This window comes from Ooceraea biroi, chromosome 1, assembly GCF_003672135.1.
Source record: "Ooceraea biroi isolate clonal line C1 chromosome 1, Obir_v5.4, whole genome shotgun sequence".
NCBI lineage: Eukaryota > Metazoa > Arthropoda > Insecta > Hymenoptera > Formicidae > Ooceraea > Ooceraea biroi.
In genome coordinates this window covers 20,842,871-20,862,717 of record NC_039506.1, presented here as the reverse complement: position 1 = coordinate 20,862,717, position 19,847 = coordinate 20,842,871, and the positions used below count along the sequence as shown (strand labels likewise).

General features: G+C 41.1%; 3 protein-coding genes and 1 long non-coding RNA gene across 4 annotated transcripts in view; 2 read left to right on the top strand and 2 right to left on the bottom strand.

Moving 5' to 3' along the window:
• The window catches only part of LOC105278518 (probable serine/threonine-protein kinase DDB_G0267686), a 133,263-nt gene that overhangs the window by 105,631 nt on the left and 7,785 nt on the right, over positions 1 to 19,847 (bottom strand). The window lies entirely within an intron of this gene.
• LOC105278515 (chymotrypsin-2) lies at positions 658 to 3,524 on the top strand. The gene is made up of 7 exons (XM_011337662.3): positions 658 to 751; positions 865 to 977; positions 1,213 to 1,307; positions 1,387 to 1,528; positions 1,613 to 1,726; positions 2,129 to 2,284; positions 3,082 to 3,524. Exons 1-7 carry the CDS (start codon positions 703 to 705, stop codon positions 3,223 to 3,225), a joined length of 813 nt encoding a protein of 270 aa, XP_011335964.1. The 5' UTR covers positions 658 to 702; the 3' UTR covers positions 3,226 to 3,524.
• Positions 4,631 to 7,682, bottom strand: LOC105278514. Its single transcript, XR_893789.3, has 2 exons — positions 7,563 to 7,682; positions 4,631 to 7,459 (listed from the first exon to the last, which is right to left on the bottom strand). It is a non-coding gene; the product is annotated as an uncharacterized LOC105278514 (long non-coding RNA).
• Positions 15,670 to 18,192, top strand: LOC105278512 (trypsin-1). The gene is made up of 7 exons (XM_011337660.3): positions 15,670 to 15,773; positions 16,177 to 16,253; positions 16,446 to 16,540; positions 16,786 to 16,927; positions 17,044 to 17,157; positions 17,358 to 17,510; positions 17,858 to 18,192. Exons 1-7 carry the CDS (start codon positions 15,725 to 15,727, stop codon positions 17,999 to 18,001), a joined length of 774 nt encoding a protein of 257 aa, XP_011335962.1. The 5' UTR covers positions 15,670 to 15,724; the 3' UTR covers positions 18,002 to 18,192.

Genomic DNA, 19,847 nt, shown 5'->3' with positions numbered 1-19,847 from the left:
TCCGCCTTGAGGCACTTCATTACAGATCGTACCGTATTGTCCAAGTTCTTAATCGCAACAAACTTCGACGGAGTGCATTGTTATGTCACTTCCGCGTTTACAAGTTCGCCGTGGCGTTCAGCGTGCTCCAGTGCACGTCACGTTCAGCCAGTAATCCTGAGACGAATGAGGTACACTTCACTGACGGAGTATGAAACTCTTAAAACTAAAGCTTACGAGCACGGCGAGCTTGCGAGCACGGCGTACGAGACACGGAATTACGTAACGTGAATCTTTCATGGCGTAGGATAACGATAACAGGATCGAAGCTGTGCAGGAAATGCTCTTCAACATGCTTCTGTGCAGCGCGTACAGCGCGTGTAAAGGCATTACATGCCTTTTCTGGATACATATTTGTTGCGTATTTGCTCTCAATTTCCGTACATACGATGATAACAAGCTCTTATCAACGCTATTATTAATTGTGATCGATATCCAGAAGATGAAATGATGACAATACAGATTGGGAGTGAGATAGCATTATTAGACAGATTAGGTATTATTTGAAACATCAGGCATCGTCTCTATCTAATCTCTCGTAATTCAAAATTAAATTTTATCGACGATATAAATTCGCGTGATCGGTGTGTCGTAAACGTTACAGTACGTTTTTCGATAAACAACACTGGTAACGCGCATTTCGTGAGAAACGAGACCAACGACATGACGTTCACGTTATTGCTGCTGGTCTCTCTATTGGCAATCTGCCATGGTGAGTGACTTGACAGAGACAAATCAATTGACTCCCGTCGCGATCACTTGATTTATCGCGAACGGGTTTCCCTGCGAATGTAAACATATGTAATAATGAATTGATAAACGCAGGCATGCCCGCCGAGCTGGATCCCGTCGAGCTGGAATCCCTCGAGCTGGAACCCGCGCTGGATCCCAGGATTGTGGGAGGAAGAAACGCTAAGCCAGGTGAAATCCCATACCAGGTGAGTTACTGGCAAATTACTATTAATTCCGTTACGTTTCTGTTCCGTAAATTGTCGAAATAACCGTCGTTTAATTCCGCACTAATTAAGGGAATCCTAATAGAACAATAGAAAATCGAGTTAACTGTGAAAACGAACGGCACAAGTGTCGTAACGGAATGGAATTCTTGGATAAATTGTTGTCATTCTGTAATCCTATGATTCAAGATTATCACATCTGATTTTATCGTTTCAGGTATCTCTCCAGACTATCTCATCGGGTCATCACTTCTGTGGCGGAGTTATACTTAATCAAAATTACGTATTGACCGCCGCTCACTGCGTGTCCGGGTAAGTGCTGGAACTTTGGGATTGCGTAAAGTGTCGTGAAAGTGCATTTTACATAAGTTTGATGTTACTTGCGTTTCAGAAAGAACGTTTCGCTCATCTCGGCCACCGTGGGAACGACGAATTTGACACGACCTTACAAGGTGCATCTCATCAAGTCCGCTTACGTGCATGAGAAGTACAACAGGAGCAATTCGTGGATCAATGACATCGCCCTGCTTAAGGTATCTTCAAACATTATTCCAATCATTCATAAGCAAGCGTTACTCTCGAATGCGTTATTCTACACGGAGAACATTTGTTTTCAGCTGCAAACTAAGTTCACATATAACAATCTGGTAGGCCCTGTCGTACTACCGAAGCAGAATCTATTTGTTAGGGCCGGCGCGAAGGCGGTCGTCTCGGGATATGGCAGATTATGGGTAAATTTCTTATTCAGATCCCGATTAAACTCACTGAGAAAAACATGTAATTGATCTTACAAAATATTTTGTCACGGGCTGCCAACAAAATATATACTTATTTCAACAAGTTATATATTGAATAAAATATATAATTGTTGGATTATAATTCTCATATGTGTAATTACACATCCATATCCATAATCCAAGAACTACATATTTGTTTCAATATATAACTTGTTGAAATAAGTATATATTTTGTTGGCAGCCCGTGACAAAACATTTCGTAAGATCAATTACATTTTTTTCTCAGTGCTCAAATTGCAAATTTAAAAACCCAGATCCTCGCCCCTCAAAGATCAATTTTCGAAAATCTTTTTTTGGAAACATTTTCGATCTCACGATGTGCTTTGTCGCTTGCAGCACAACGGGCCCAGGACCAAAGAGCTGAACCTGGTGACCATCCAAATAGCCGATATGACGTACTGCAAATCCATGTACAAAAAGCATTCGAGGAACATTTACAATACCGCGCACCTCTGCGCGAATGAGCCGACTGTGGAGAAGGGTTCGTGCAAGGCAAGTCGTTTGTGCAGTTGCAACATATCACCATCATTAGTACCGGTCGCACCTGGCCGAGCGATTTACACTGTTCGGTGTTCGGAGATTGTTAACTATTTAGCCCGGCACCGTTCTTCTCACGCGAGCCTTCAGCTCGCCGACATTTCTAATTGCTTCTGAACGCGATGTCTCAATGCAGTCACGAGTCTCGAGTTGCGTAACATGAAATCCTGCTAGAAGTGTCGATAACTGAAGAAGCATGTCGAATGTACAATATATCGCCATTAAGATCGCACGGCGATTATCAGATCGCGCATTACCAGAATCGTTCGACTTAGAACCACAGATCTCTTATTTAATCTCCAATATAATTTATCAATAAGTTGATTGTTTTATCAAGTTAATCAATTTATTTTTTGTTGGCGGCCATCTGCGTGCGACATGCCCGATAATAATTGGTCGACGCTTCGTTGATTACCTCGCGCATCATTAATGGAACGTGTTTCCTCGTCATACCTTGCAATTTAATTGACAGCAAGATTTGCACGGGAAAGCTCGTTATCGTTTTATATTGGCGTAATTAGACCGGCGACGAAGATAAAACCAGAGCTAGATAAATAATGGTTTAATATGTCTATTATTTCGAATTAATCGTTTGTGAAGGAGGAGATACAAATCGCGCTCGCGACTGACGTCCTCGAATCTTTACAACACGACCGAATTGAATTCTTACTGACGATCGAATCCTTACAATACATCTTTATCAAACTCCTTATAATATCAGAACAATTACTTTATGTACTTGTTATTTCCAGGGTGATTCTGGGGGCCCTCTTACTGTCAATGGAGAACTCGTGGGACTGGTTTCATGGTCATATCGCTGTTCCCATACAGAATACCCCTCCGTCTATACGCGCGTTCCATCCTATGTCAACTGGATTAAACTGCATGCCAAATAAATTCAAAAAAAATCAACGCAAAAATAATCAAGGATTTTTTTTAATGTTTAATGACGTACGTGGGAGCTGAACTAAATAAACGCATGATCATACATGCAAATAAGAACGCGAAATTCCTGTTGAACGTATTATAATACTATGGAAAATTGAGATTATTGTTATGAGAGTCAATTTTAATATTATTCAAGTATTGGTATCTGTAAGTTTAAAAATTAAGATTTAAGCAACGAACAAGCTTAAAACAATCGTTCGAATAGATAAGTGTTACGTACGCGTTAACGTAGCGCTCTATAATCTCTGATAACTTAATAAATCAAAAAGAAAAAGTGTGTAAATCGATTGAGGCAAACTCGACCAAGCCGCTCCAACGTATCAAATGCGCATGCTGTAACGATTTTTCAGGGAAATTGACGAACGTCCCTTAAAAATAAATGGAAAAACCGTTCGCTGCCTTGTTTCTCCTGTTGACGTTAATTTCTATGGACACGCAGCTCTGTAGACGAAGAGTCGGATGGGAGAGAACGAAGAGACGAGTTTACTGAGATATATACTTTACGTACATACTCCTGCGCATTTTACGAGATAATGATCATTAACGTGCACCAACGGAAGAACTCCGTTTTCGGACAACGTTTACTCGCGCGCCGGCAAATTGCATCTATCGATTATCGTGTGCACGAGAATCAGCTTACGAGCAAAACGGATGAGAGCTTGGCAAACGCGTCGCTGAGATATTCGCGAGGTATCGGATTCGAACTGGGAAAATAGCTCGCAAAGTGTGCTTTTACGAGCGTGCGATATCGAAAACGGCCGGCGCCCGTCCGACTTGCGTTATTTGGCATTTCGCAGCCATTCGCATACTCACACGGGAGAGAAACGAGGAAAACGAGAATGTAGCCATTGGTGCGCGTAAAAACGCGGCGAAGAGCGCGAGGACGAGGAAAGGAAAACGGGATAAAGAGATAATAGTGCCACATTTCAAACAATCACCGCGAGGGAGAAAGAGAGACGCCCGAGGCTGCAAAATGAGCGATTTTACTTTTACGATTGCTCGTATTTCTTTTTGGTAAACTTGGCTGCATTACTTCCGCTCACGTCGTCCCGCTCTCACTCGGTATTATGTATAATTATTAGGAATCACAGTATACGTGCGGAAACCTGCCATCGACTTGTTTGTTCCGGCAGATTTCAAGTCAACTTTAATTCTCTCAAACGCGCTGTAAAAGTATGACCTTATGTACGTGCATTTACTCACGATTATTTCGCTAACTACTACCTTGCACCATGACTTTGCTCTGTCACATTGCATATGGAAAAAGAGAATTCTCTCTTCCTGGCCTTGGGGATGTTTTACGCTATTATTTTACATCTCCATCTCATATTTTTATTCCATATTTTTATTTTATCTTATATTTATTTTATTTATACTATACTTTTCTTTATATCACACGAACATGTTTCACGGTCGTGCTGAGAGAGATCTCTCCTTTCGACAGACAATATAGTCTAATCGCATCACTTATCGAACATCCGCATTTCATTCTCATCACTTCATCGTGCTGTTCGTGCCAACCGCATGATCGCCGCCGACAGAACCGACTAACAGTTTAGGAATCCCAAATGGTTTCATGACCATGTACATACATCAACAGGCTGCACGCAGGATCACGTACACACAAGCCGTTTCGCTACCTGGATGATCGATGAGGAGCTCCTGTGGGGTCGTCGGACGCAGGTGAGTCCTGGAACAGCGGTTCTCAATAACGCTTCTTGGTCGGCAGGATCGATCGACCTCCTACTTCACCACCACAACGCTATGTACGGGATACCACGGTACTTCCGGGTCAAAGTTCGGTCAATCGAAAACCGTGGAAGTCGTTGAGAACGTCGGACGTTTCCTCGACGATCGGGCCGGCTCTCTGCGAGCTTTCACTCTTCATAGACAGGAATCGCGCTTAAACAGCAATCTCGACTGCATTATACCTTCGGGAAATCAACGAATCTCGATGGATCTCACAGGAAGGAAAGAACCCGGCCACACATAGCTGTTGCAGTTGTTTGCATATTCGGCAGTTTAATTTGAAGCAGCGTAAACCGGTACCGCATTCAATTAGATAGAGAGATTCGATCAATCCCTATCTTGAAAATCCAAGACGTTCTTGCGACCATCAAGATAAGGAAAGATAGGTGCTCTCGAGACGATGATGCAGCGACTTGCAAACTCGCTCGGCGGAATCGAGCGCGCAACCGCCGGGAACTCGGAGAATTTCCGTCTTCTTGAAGCTTCTTCGGGTGCTTCGGCTTCCTTATGAAACCTCCTCCGAGATTCTCTCGAAAGGAGATTCTTCTTCGATAATTCCTCGGCATAATCACCGGACGTTAAATTCCGGTTACATCCTCGTTCAGGTACACGACGACGGGGTGTTATCGTTTTTACGCGAACGCGAGCGGAAAAACGTGCTCTGGCAAATTTCTGAAATTTTCAGATATCAGTGAACGCATGCACCGCTTCATCCCGCAGCGGCTTTGATGGTGCTGTTGGACCGGCATGCTGGAATTCCCGACAGAATACTGCCACGTACGATCCGTACGTGGAACGGGGAGAAAATTTTTGGAGATATTTTCATTTACATCATGCGTCGTGCACATTCGCAACGAGACGAACTCCCGTTCAATAAATGCCATTCCTTCCGCGCGGAGAATTCGGAAATTGGAGTCTGAGCGCCGACGCCGTATAAATAATCGCGAGCACAAATCGACATCAGGATGCAGCGCGTAATGATACGACGAACCAATACTCGTATGTACGTCGTGCCAACATTTTTCCCTACGATCGATCGCGGTGCCTATGGCGACCCTCCAATAGGATTTTACGTCTCTGCGACGCGTTTACGTAACGATAATGCGGCGAACCGAGATTTGAGGGTCCTAATTAAGGCTGCATTATTCAGGGCACCATCTGGCCGCTTAGAAGCGCCGTTTAGCCTGCATTGTGAAAGAAACGATGCCGCGCCGCAGCATTATCATCAGCACGTACTCTCAAGACTCTCGAAGTATCTGGACCCGAGCCAACCGTCGCCTTGGATGCAGTTTCGCATTTGTCCTGCGCTATATCGATCGAAAGGTCACTCAACCAGGTGCCTCCGTAATGGATTATGACACTCCCCCTCTCCGGCGGGGGATGCTGCTCATTGATTGACGGCCACTTTATTCTAATTTGTCTTCCTCGTTTTGCGAGAGATTGCGAGAATCGCAGAGGACTTTGGAACAGCTCTGCAGTGTTCAAAATTGCACGCTGACAATTCTCCATGAACACTTCCGGTACGTGACGGACTCGGTGTTTGTTAGCTGTTATTATGAGCAAGCAAGCAGGTGGAAGAAAGAGGAAGATTTAACTGCGCGAGAAGTTAATCTGGAAAGAATGGGAACAGCAGCGGATAATTAAAACGCAGCTTCTGTCAGATTTAAACGCGGATAAAGGTGCCTTTATCATTTCGTCGAATGGCGAACAGAAGTGACAGTGCTTGAAATTAGATTGCGAGATCTCGTTCTCTTTATCTCGTATATCTTGTCAGCATTATCAGCAGCTGTATCGCGTTTCCGCAAGACATACGTGATGGAGATACCTATGCTAATCATATTTTTATCTGAATAAGGCGATCCTGATTATTTCATCCTGAAAATTTTTAGATATGAAATTTTTGCAAAACGTGCAGATGTCAATCAATCGAAGCGATAAGCCATCCGGAGTCCATACGGATGAAATCGGTCTCTGACAAGTGATTAAAATAAGATACGTTGCACAAGGTACGCGGAAATCTTGCAAAAGGAATTGTTAAATCGTTTAATAAATTTAACAATTTTTGTGATAGCAATTTTTGCAAAATCGCGGGCTAAATAAACTCGCAGAAGATACATAATTCGTTAGATGCAGTATACAAAGTGTATTTTATGTGTATAGTACAGTATTAAAAAGAAAAAGAAAATATTTTGTCGCATAGTTTGATGTAAAGAAAAGTCTCTTTTTCGCTCATTCTTTATCTTGTCATGTCTTCACTTTGATTTTCAGCTCACTATCGCAGCGCTGACATCAGAATTCAAATTACTAGAGATACTTTATCAAGGAGTCCCTCACATATGATGCCACACGCCTCGCCAAATTGCAGAACGAGAGTCCCGATAAGCGAGCTTATGAAGGTATTCGAAATTAATTGGCGATCACGTCCACCGATGACTAGATTAGATACAATTGGATTAGATTAGATTAGATTTATGAACGTATCTAATCTGCAACGTTCTGTAACATCTGTAACATGTGTTAATCAATATCTTATTACCTCCGGTTCGTATATCGCTTGTCATCAAATATGTATATAAATTTGCCCATTTGAAGATGTTCTATTCAAATTGAATGCTGCTGCTCAAGATGTTGCTCTCAATTTTGTTTCTTCTTGGCGTGGTGTCCGTTTCCCGATGTGAGTAAGACCCAATAATAGAATCGCAGATGCGATATAATAGTGATTGCCTGCGTCACGAATCTCGTGTTGTTGTTGTAGCGAAATGAAACATAAATTGCCTAGTTATTGATAAACGTAACGAGTCACCAAGTTCAATTTCTGAGAGAACAATTTTGATCAATGGCAGAGCCGAATTGATGAACAATGTCAGCCAACGAACAAAAATTAAGTCAGCTGCTCGCATTAACGTACAATTGGAAGAAATTGGAAATGGATAATTTCGTAAATACGGAATAAATAGGGAAACGCGAGTAAAATAGGCAATTACGCGATTATTAAAGGCGTTATTATAGCAGATAATAACGTTATTACAAACTATTAATCGAGGCTCGATTGAATTTAATTACGCGCTACAATAGTAATGCAAGTGAGAGAAAGAGAGAGAGAGAGAGAGAGAGAGAGAGAGAAAATATTTAATCACATTGAAATAAAATTCTAGTAGACTCTCTAACAAGATCTCGACTAAAATAAATTTAATATTACGTCAACACAGCTGCCGTACTGCCGGGTTTCAAACCACGCATCGTAAATGGTAACGATGTAGCACCAGGCGAAATACCGTATCAGGTGAGTACCAGTGACTCGTGAAATAACGTTACGTCTCCAAATAAAATCTCTCCCATGTCTCGTAGATTCAGTTTCGGTCTCTCGTGTACAACAATACTCCTGAAAAAGATTTTTCCGAATTTCCCACAAAAATTCCGTTGCCTCGAAAATCGAGAAAGTTGGAAACCGTACCAAGCGCAAAACTAATTTCGCCAATTAATTTTCAGGTATCTCTGCAACACGCGAGGAGCACGTTTCACTTCTGCGGCGGGTCCATTATCAACGACTACTACGTCATTACTGCCGCTCACTGCGTCGCCGAGTAATAATTTTTAATTATTTTTAACTTTTAAAACGGAAATAGTAGAATTTACGCGAGAAGGTGTATCACAGACGCTCGCGAATTTAATCATAACAGTATTAACGCTGCAAGAGCAATAATAATTTAAGAGTGCCGACAAGTCTCTTGGCGTAATTGCACTTCTGTTACTCCGTTATCTCGCAATTCAATTGTCGTTCTATATTCTGTCTGCAGCAAGATACCGGCGGACATCGCAGTCATCGCTGGTACCGTAAATTTGAACTGGCCGAACGCGAAGCATACGGTCGAGGACGTGATCTGCCACGAGCGATATCAAAGGTATAATTCGTGGCTCAACGACATTGCGCTGGTCAGGGTAGAGTATTCCTCTTGATCAAATCAGTCGGATTGCTGATTTCCTGTTGCTGATGCAGAACTTGGTTTCTTTCAGGTGTTCATTCCGTTCACAGAGACAGTACCCGATATCACATTCGTGCCGCTGCCCGAACAGGACGAGTTTGTTGAACCGGGATCGATAGCTCGAGTCTCCGGATACGGAAGGATGTGGGTAAGTGTTAGAATAGTAACACCGATTCACGAGAGAATTTTTATTTGTTAGTTTAAAATTTATTTAAAAATTCTTATTCTCTCCTTCCGGACGAAATAATAATTCGACAGATATGATTTTGAATATTGCGATTAATATCGCGACTTTTCCGAATTGCAGCAAGACGGACCCGAATCCAGAACCTTGAAGAAGGCCATCATTTACATAGCCGATCAGGATTACTGCAGGTGGATGTACAACAGCTTTGCAAACAGTATTTATGACACTCACATCTGCGCTAACGATCCGTACATCAGCAGAGGATCCTGCAGCGTAAGTTATGCAAAGTGTTTAATTTAAAGCGTTTTGTAATCGTTCGACTATCAATTTTTTATCATTTGTTTCAATGCGTTAGGAAATTGTGCGAAAGTACGCTGAATTTTTATCTATTTTTCTTTTATTGATAGTGCTGGAAAAGCACGTGCCATGTTGATCAAAGCTATCGATTACTTTCTTTTATCTCTTAGATAATTATCCGACTTAGCGTTTGCAAAACGGTTCATCTTTTAAATCAATATTTACATGCGATTTAACAAGCACCTAACAATTAATCCTTGATTTCCAATAAATAGTTTCCAATAAGTAATTTCTAAAAGTAATTTCGAAAAGACAACGCGCGAACGAGAAACAATTAATTGACGTCGTTTGTCCGGTATATGCAACAGATAAAAAACATTAAGCGGAAAGAGCGATAGCTGTGTGTCGCTTTGCGGGCGTTACACGTGAGACTGAGCATTTTATGCATGCGTGAATCATTGTCGATTTTCTCGTTTTTCTTCCTTTTTTGTAAGATAGAAAATAAAGTACTTTAATCCTCTTTTGCAGGGTGACTCAGGCGGTCCCTTGGTTGTTAATGGAAAACTTGTCGGGCTTGTATCGTGGGCAAGGGCCTGCTCTCTCACCGACTATCCGACTGTGTATACCCGCGTGCCTGCGTACGTCAATTGGATCAAGTGGAACGCTGTATAAATACCGATCTGCGATATGCAACGCGTGCATGTACCAAAGATACGAAATCATCCGTTCATTTTTCCATTTTCGTCTCACTATGATAGATCACGACGAGAATCATCGTTGATCGATGATAACTGCTTCGCGAATCGCAAGTGCGTTGCCATCGTCATTTCAACAATCAATTGATTGTAAAATAGAATTGTAAGATTGTAAGATAGAATACGAATAATCAATTGATCGTTGAAATGAGTTAAAATTCTAAGCGCGACGATCAATCATACGTAATAATTAACAGTTATTTGTAAGCAAGAGAACTGTAATATCGTCACATTTCGTGATTAGCGTTGATCACACATGCCGATCGCAGTGTCAAAGATTTACGAGTTCCTATTTTGTGCTTAACTGTTCACTTAACTGTAAATTTATTGGCGTAGTTTATATATTGTAAATAGCTAGTGACTTGTATAATAATAAGTATAAATAATAATTATAAATAATAATAAGTAGAATACGAGGTATACCGAAATCGACTTAGACTGCACACGTTATAAATTTGATAAATTGTAATTGTGATAAATATTATAAATTAACTAGTTCCGCTTCTTTAGAAATTGTAAATACTAGATTAGTAAATACGTAAATTTCGAAGCCAAAAATACATAAGATACTTGACACGCAATAGCTAAACTACATTCTTTCTTTTACAAACAAATGTACCATGAACATGAACGAGCAGACAAAAGAGAAAATAGTGCCAGCGACTGGTCGCTGATCGTTTTGAGAGAAGTGTTCGATTTTCATCGAGCTTTGCAATCAAAGGCCGAAAAAAATCGCGCAGGGTGACCGTGCGACATCGTGACAATGCCGAATTCCGTGAGGAACCGCTGTGTCACGTATATGCACTTGGCAGCATCACGTACCATCGTGATTAGTTATCGCGCGCGATATCCTGATATTGTTCGCATAATCCACCCCGTCACTGTGAGAGACGATGATTAACTTACCCCCGTAGCGTCGCTAACTTACCATGAATGCGCCAGCCGTAATTTACGCCCGACTAATTACGGACGCGTTGCGCAACATTACGGTAGGCACACGACTATGAATAACGTTTCACGGTATTTTCGCTGTAAAATGCAGCTGCAAGGCGCGTCGCTTATTCCGCGTGCACTCGCGGTCGTGTAATATAACAATGCAATCAACATATATCGCACGTATTATTCAGTAACGGTCGGTGTACACTCATACGTTACGAACAATTTACAATCTGTCGGTCGCAAACGCGAGATCCGCCGATGAACGATTATACGCGCAAGGAAAAACTCGTTGACTCGATACGAGTCTTCTTCTGTTTGCGCGAGAAGCGATTCTATTGCGTATCGGGATTAATGTTTTATTAGCTCGATAAATATACACAATGCGGTTGCGCGTGCTGGACGTCAATAGATTTATCGATCGACTATATTGGCCGAATCAACAGACTCGGTTATCTTGTCGAGCGTGGCGATGTAACTCGGCCGAAAGTGTCGGAGCCAATATTTTCGTTGTTAGCAATTTAAATCGAGCTGACTGCGCTTCTCCGTGCATTTTTATGAATGCCGTGGTTTGCAGTGATGAGCTCGAGGATTCGATGAAAATACGAAACTTGCTAAAACCTGGAATAATTACCATGTAAAACATGTATTTACATGCGTACATTAAGGATTACATATTGAAGAGATAAATTATACATATTTTACTTATTATATGTTATAGAATAATATAATATTTAAGACAAATTTTTCAAATCTTATGTTGAACCATGTATTTGTAAAATATTCTTTATGTTTTTACCATTGTAAATTTTGTAAAATTATTTTCTTGCGGAATGTTTATACTAAAAATATGGATACACGAAACAGCAAGTCAATTACTTGTGTAAATTATTGCCTACAATTGACATTATATTGTACCAAGGCAAGCGCCGCGTTTCTCTCGACATAAATCGGTGATGGATAATTAATTAATTAGCTGGCTGATTTCAAGCGTCGCGCGACGAGAGTGAAACGAAATACATAGGCGGAACGTGCTTGCGATTCTTTATTATCGAAATCGCGCGGATAAAATTCATGACGGCGAGCTCGGAGCATTAATTAGCGGCGGCGATACGTGGTACAGAGACGGATCCGAGACTTTGTACAAACTGGCAATCGATGCTCTTTTATCACGACAAGTCATGCACGTAGCGTAATGCGATACGCAGTCATCGCAGGACTATTTTCTCATTGAGGAGAGAGAGAAAGAGAGGAGATGCAACGTTAAACTGTTCTTGACGCTCGTCTGAGGGGAGACCTCCTCGAAGGTTCGATGCACCCTAATAAATCGCGCAATTGTCAGAGAGATCAGGGAACGCCATGTTGAACAGATCCATCATGTGGTCTGACGGTCGATAAACGTGTTGTTACTGCAATCGCTGACGCAGTGATCGGCGACGCAGTCTTAATTAAATCTCACAATAGGCTGAAATAAATAATTGCTGTTATCTCTTACTCCCTAACTATCTGCTTGAGAGAGGATCCAGAGCAGCCTCGAAACGTTCGAGGAATAAATTGTACTATTGCAAATTGAGCGATTGAACGAAACGACCGCGATTGTTTTATTTTACTTGTTCATATAATCGGATTAAATAATTGCATCGACAACGGCACGCGTGAAGACAAAGCGTGAATCACATCACGCTGAATCATGCATCGAAATCAATCACGCGGTGGCATTTTCATCCATTCGCAAACGCGGAAATCAGCGACGGACGAAGAAACGTCGGGGGCGTACGTGACGCATGCATTCACGCAAATGCGTATATTTGCGATCCGCGCTTCAACATAGCTTAGCGTTATTTTACGCAATTTTCATAGCGGATTCCTGCGGATTACGCGTTTTTTTCCCTGCTGTATAAGTGATATTACACCGGGGTAAATGCGCGTCCTTACAGCGTTTATTCGCGCAGAGGCCTCTCCAAAAGCGCTGCCGCTTTGTTTGAGGATCTCGAGGGCGATTTTACGCGCCGCAGGAAAAACCGTGTTTCCGGATGACTGGCTCGAACGCGCGCCAGCCCTTTGACCCTTTTATTTCATCTGCAATTTTGCGACAACCGATTTCCCGGAAGAAAGGGCCCGCGGTGAATAATGCATTTCGCGAGCGCGACGCCGATGTAAGGAAACGATTCCACCCCGTGCAAATAATGTGCACTCGTAACGCGTATTTGCGAAACACAGATTTATTTATTTATCCGACGGCGGCGGCACGGGAAATGTTTCACGGTTTACAAGGCGATACAATTTTTCCCGTCCCATTTTGTGCCGTTTACTCACTCGTCGGTGACCTGCAATGCAGGCGCCACTAACAAAAATACTTATCGAGTCACGTCTATTGGTAAACGATTTTCGTAAATATTGTATCCAGCGGACTATCAGATAAAATAACCCGGCTAAACGAGCGATCGTTATCAGAGCTAGGCTTGATTAGGAAATTCATAGTTTCTCTCGATCTAGTTATGTCAAGTGCGCGTGGTCACTGTGATTGGGAGGACTGTGATTGTCACGCAATTTATTTAGGATGCCACTTTATCGCGCCGAATAATTTTATCGGGCGATAGAGCTGTTATCATAATTGATAAATAAGCAGCGCACGTATGCTTGTGTAACGCAACGTTTATAAACGTCTTTTACGAGCATACGATAAATGTATTACTAGGACTCGATAAGCACTATCGTTTCCGCGTTTCCAAAACGCAACACGGATAAACATTCGCAGTCCAATCACGAAAATATTATGCTTATCATACAAAAATATAGAATATCTTATCGAGATTACATAACGAGCGACGAATGCAACAGAAAATAAATTACGAAATAAAATGTGAATCAATAACGGATATCAATAACGCTCGAGCTCAACTTTCTCGAATTCTATCGATTTATAATTTTCCCCATCAAATCCCCATAACGCACGCTATCTTGAACAGTTAGAAACTCTGCGAACCATGCTTCTGCGTTCCCATGGATTCGCCTGAGTTTTCAAAACTTCTACCCATCTGTTGTAAATTTACCCGTGCAACTCCCATATGCTACCAAGAAGTTTTGTAAAGACCGAACGAGTGTGATCGACAATTCGTGCACGTAAAATATCGGCGATCGCGATCTCACTGGCTTTGATCATCCAGACGACCGATTATGCGGTCAGGGCACGGGGTCGTCGGTCGCGAGCGAATCCTGAAATACTGATAGCCTGCAGCCATCCTGGACCAACGATCGATCGTCTCCCACCTATTCGCGCGCGTTCAACGCATGGTCCATCACAGGATTCTACGATAAAAAAAATGGTGAACCAGTCGGGATAGCCAAAACTTCATCCCTCGCGAGACCTCTCGTTGAAATTGGCACAGCGAGAGTAGAACTTTTAATTAGGCAGTAATTAGCTTGTTCTTCGTGTCACGCGATCCTCAAGATCATCATTTCGCGTCGACGGATACGACTTTTCCTTCTTAATGCAGTCGTGTGTGTAATATGTACAATATAGCGGTAATTGCTATCAAGCTGAAAGTTGTTATTTAACGTTCGGTTTATACTTAATTCGATCGCGCAACCGATAAGAAAAGTACTCTTTTCTAGAAAACATTTAAAAGGTGACATCACATCATCGTATTTTTGTAATCCAATCATAAACATATTAATTAATTGATTGTTTGTGAGAAGATTGGCGAGCGATAAGTGTAATCAACGCTTCTGCGAAGTTCAAAAATAATGCAGCTATCAGCTCGTAACATATACATTCTAAGCTGGAAAGTACAAAACGAGTACAAAAATAATGATTATCATATCAATCGGGAGATTTTTTCAGCTTTGATTGCATCAATAGAACACATGAGAAATTCATTTTATTAAGATATACGGGAAAACCCAAGTCTCGCTCGTGAATCTACATGATGATAATCGAGGTTATTATCGCTCTACGCTCTCGTGTGTTAAAAGATAATGCTCATAAAAAAGCATTACGACAATCTACTAAAAATTACATCAGTTTTGGATCAGAGTTCAATTACCAATTTGCTAATTTACTTTTAATTTAGGCAGCAACACATAACATTTCGAGAGAAGAATCTTTGACTGAAGAATCCTTGCATTCAGTCAAAAATGAAAAATGTTGAGCAATGAACAATCGTGCGACTCGATGTAAAGTAAATGTGATTGATTTTATTAATTATTTTATTGATTTTATTAATCATAGAGCATTCGCAGATGACGTAACGCGAGACGAAATCAGTCGGTGACATTAATGTTAGTAACATCAGATAGAATTTTCGCGGTTGAAATCTCAACGTCCGATACCGAGCTCTTATCGGGAGGCAATTGAGACACTACGGTATTTCTACCTTATCAAAAAATCTCAGTATGACATCTGCGATATACTACTTCATAATCAACCTATCTAATCTAACATTAACGAGAAAAAACTCCTCACTCATTGGGCTGCTTCTTTTACAGTGGAAATGGTATAAATTCGCAGTGCCAGTGGTGGTCTTCACTCAGTAAAGCGATGGCGTTGACAATTCTGTTTCTCTTCGGCTTGCTGGCCTTTTCCCAAGGTAAGTAATGACTCTCATTGGGCAAACCGATCATTCGTTTAACGTTAACAAACATTCGCTTGAGTGCATGACAAACTGATACAGTTCTCTTAAAAATATTGTAGGAGATAAATCTATTTACTATGTTGCATTATTCTGATATACAATTTTTTATTTACTTTATGGCAGTTTGAATTAGTATCGAATTAAATGCGCAGATAAGACTGCAAGAATAGTAGAATTACATTTTGCGTTTTGTTTCTAAAGGAAATTTATCGAACGAATATTAACGCAAAGATATGAAAGTTTGCTATTGAAATATACATGTAAAAAAATGAGAATTGTTATTCATCACGATTTCGTACTATACGCAAGTTATAAATTTCTTCTGATTCCATTTTAATCATGCAATTTATTATTGTAGCTGGGCTCATTGAACGGGCCTTCGATCCTAGGATCGTGAATGGAGAAGACGCTAAATTAGGCGAAATTCCGTATCAAGTATGTGACGCATCAATAAAAGAACATTTTCGCTTAGAATTTCAATAAATACAAAATACGCTTGTGCATTTATAATGCGTTTGTACTTCATGATTTATTTAAAAACATTTTTCTCTCGCGCTCAAGGAAGTACTTGTGGAAATGTTACATCGACAGATGCACGAATACTAAAGTTTGCCATTACTTTGATAGGTCTCTCTTCAAGACGTTGGCAGCAACTTCCACTTCTGCGGCGGCTCCGTGCTGAATGAAAACTATGTCATCACGGCAGCTCACTGTGTGCAAGGGTAAGTTCATCATTTCATCATTGCTGCCTTTGCATTGTAATTTAATCTAATATTCTCATCAAACAATTGTATACATCGTTATTAACATATTAACTTGATATCTAGTATTAAAATAAAAATTAAAGTCTTCTACGTATGCTTCTTCATTTTATATCTATATGCATATATCGTTTCATCAATATAAAATATATGATATATACGTTCGAGAGAACAAATGTTTAAATAATTAAATGTTTATATTACAGACGCTCGCCTCGCGGGACACAAGTCATTGCTGGTACCATCGACTTGAAAGAGCCAAAATCGACGCACGAAGTGGAAAAGATCGTCATTCACGAGAACTATCAGGCCGGTAATTCCTGGTTGAACGACATCGCTTTACTAAAGGTAAGCGAGACTCTATGTAATGTTCTCTTCACACAAGAGCAGTTAGAAACATTTATTTTATTTTCTTCTCAACATCTCTCGGATCAAAAAGTGCTCAAAGAAAAATTGGCTTTTAGGTAAAGAATCCGTTCATAAGATCCACGAATCTTGAATACGTTCCTCTGCCGCCAAAAGACCAAAAAGTCAATGCTAATGATGTAGCGATCGTGTCTGGATGGGGCAGGCTCTGGGTGAGTCTTCTATCATTTTTTAATGCGCTCTTTAATTTATATTTCTTATACACAAATGATGCGAAATTTGGAACAAATATCGAATTTCCGTATTTCTAATATTAATTATTTTGTGCGAAAATCAGAAAAAAGCTTAAGATGTCCCTCTCCCTCGCCCTTCCATGTGAACTACAGTGACACATATTATTACAAAATTACAGCAAGGTGGACCGACTACAACTCGTTTGCAACGCGTGAACATCTTCATCGCTGATCAGAAGTACTGCAGGGAGAAGTACCAGGGTATGGGATACAATGTTTACGACACGCAAGTGTGCGCCTACGACCAGGCTGTGATGAAGGGATCTTGCCACGTAAGTTCTCTTTAAGAATCTCGTCTTCCTGCGTTCCTCTGTCCGTTCGACGTCTTCGATATATATAATATCGACATATACATATATATAAGTTATTTTCAAAATCTTAGAATGCAATTTTATTCCTAGAATGAACTTGACACAGATTCGCGTGAATTGTGCTCTGAAAATAATTCTACTCCGAAACATAATCAACGCAGATGTCAATTACGCGCTCTAAGAATAATTACATTCTAAGAAATTCTGAGAGGCACTTTCCAACACAGAATAAAGAACCTGAAATGAGATCCGCGCATCCACTCAACTCGGAAACAAATTTAAAGCGATGCTTTCTCTATGTCTTGCAGGGTGACTCTGGTGGCCCATTGACCGTCGCTGGAAAGCTCACCGGACTGGTATCCTGGGCGAATGGCTGCGCCAGCACTAGCTACCCGACCGTTTACACGCGAGTCGCCTCTTACATCGATTGGATTCAGGCTAACTCCGTCTAAACCGATTCTGTCCACTGCCTATGATTTATACTTTGTCGTTCACTTTGTACAATTTTCTGATTTTTTTATTTTTTAAATTGAGAAGAAAGATACTCTTGTACATGTGATAACGATGTGATGCGGGATACATAGCAAGTACTCTGCAGCATCTCATTTTTTCGATCCAATAAATATAATTGCAAAAAAATAAATGTAATTACTTGATCGATACCATTCAATCAGTTAACCATTCAACGGCCAATATTGATTAAAGATGCAGTCGCGCGCGTAGAGCGAGTCGCTTTGATTTCGTCAAACGATTATATCATCATGGAATCAACGTTGCGAAAGGATCATCGAATCCGCGCGCATTCCACTTCGCAAATTAGCGTCAATTTAATCGCCAAGTTTCCAAAGCTTCGTTAACGAGAAGTGACGTCTCTTCGACTGTGCAAGATTGGATAATGAAGGAAGTTTGGGATGATCTCACCTTATCCAGCGGTCCTGCGCATCCGAAGGGATGAAAAATTCTTCTTCTCTGAAACCGCGCTCCTTGCGCTCGTCGCTCGTTTTAGATTAGTGTCGGCTTGAATAATCAATGATTCTTGGAACTCGGAGCGATTAGTTCTACAGAAGAGCGCAGGTAACACTGGAAACTTGAATTCTCGAGAAAGCACGGGTAAGATCTCGCACGACTCGGATTCCCGACTTCGTGTCCTCGAGCAAAGACTTCGGAGCGGATCGATAGCATAAAAATGCCATCGCACTGACACGAGCGTGCACCGAGAGACGTCTGCTGCCGTAGAATTTTCGAGCTTGCAACGTGGGACACGATAATATAATTGAACCGATAATATAACTGGAGTACCTAAAAACGTCGTCGTAAAATTTATTGCGCCATGTAATGAGATCACGTACAATTTATCACCAGGTATCTATTTTGAACGGGCGTTTCATCGAAGGCGACTGCATCGCGAAGACAAGATGCGCACGATTTTCAGAAGAGATATTTACGGTACGGGCTTTCCTCGGGTCCTCGGCAACAATTTCTCTAAATAACACACTAGGCCATTTAATAATACCTCACATAATGTCTCACAATAATGTCTCACAAATTATATTATATTATCGATATTATCGATCCAGTAGATTATAATATCATTATTAATTGTGTATAAAAATAGACTTGTCCGTGGGATGAAAATCGATGAGTTCAACCCGGCCAGAAAAACCACAACAAATTACAATGTGACAAGTGTTATCTGTCGTTTATCACAAGTCGAGTCCAGAGGGAATTCATAGGGTACAGCACGATTGGATAGTACAATACAAGAGATTGGATAGGACTCCTCCGACACCACCACGAAATCAATACGCCGTGACCGCGCGGCGCTCACGTGTTGCTCTCATTTCCGGTGATACTTGGCAGAGCGGAAACGATCGACGTGGAAATTTGTAACTGACAGTGTTATAATCACGTACTGTCTACTCGGTACAACTTGTTTCTAAAAAATTAATTGCAAGCACATTATTAAAACAAAAAAAAATTAAATTTTATTATCATAATGCCATCATCGATGTTTATCGATTTTACAAGCTCAGTATCAATGATAATATCGGCCATTCAACATTCCTAGACATATGCGCCTTCAAGATTTACAGACGTAGAAGGAAACGATCGGGAGCTTTTCCAAGCGCGTAAAAATCGTGGAAATCTCCCGAGAAAACGGTAGAGAAATGTAGCCGAATTTATTACACTTTTTTCGAGAGTAGCTAACAGACCTGGAAAATATTTTCAGGATAAAAGCAAGAGGACAAGATGCAACTGCAACAGGGGGAGCGGCCCTCTTCCGACGACAGGGAAACG

What these genes read in the sequence shown, in the direction of transcription:
- LOC105278512 (XM_011337660.3), top strand. Translation starts at nt 15,725, where the DNA reads ATGGCGTTGACAATTCTGTTTCTCTTCGGCTTGCTGGCCTTTTCCCAA. An exon ending in CTTGCTGGCCTTTTCCCAAG is followed by an intron (nt 15,774 to 16,176) that starts GTAAGTAATGAC and finishes TTATTATTGTAG; the next exon opens with CTGGGCTCATTGAACGGGCC. An exon ending in TGATGAAGGGATCTTGCCAC is followed by an intron (nt 17,511 to 17,857) that starts GTAAGTTCTCTT and finishes TATGTCTTGCAG; the next exon opens with GGTGACTCTGGTGGCCCATT.
- LOC105278515 (XM_011337662.3), top strand. Translation starts at nt 703, where the DNA reads ATGACGTTCACGTTATTGCTGCTGGTCTCTCTATTGGCAATCTGCCAT. An exon ending in TCTATTGGCAATCTGCCATG is followed by an intron (nt 752 to 864) that starts GTGAGTGACTTG and finishes TGATAAACGCAG; the next exon opens with GCATGCCCGCCGAGCTGGAT. An exon ending in CGGGATATGGCAGATTATGG is followed by an intron (nt 1,727 to 2,128) that starts GTAAATTTCTTA and finishes TGTCGCTTGCAG; the next exon opens with CACAACGGGCCCAGGACCAA.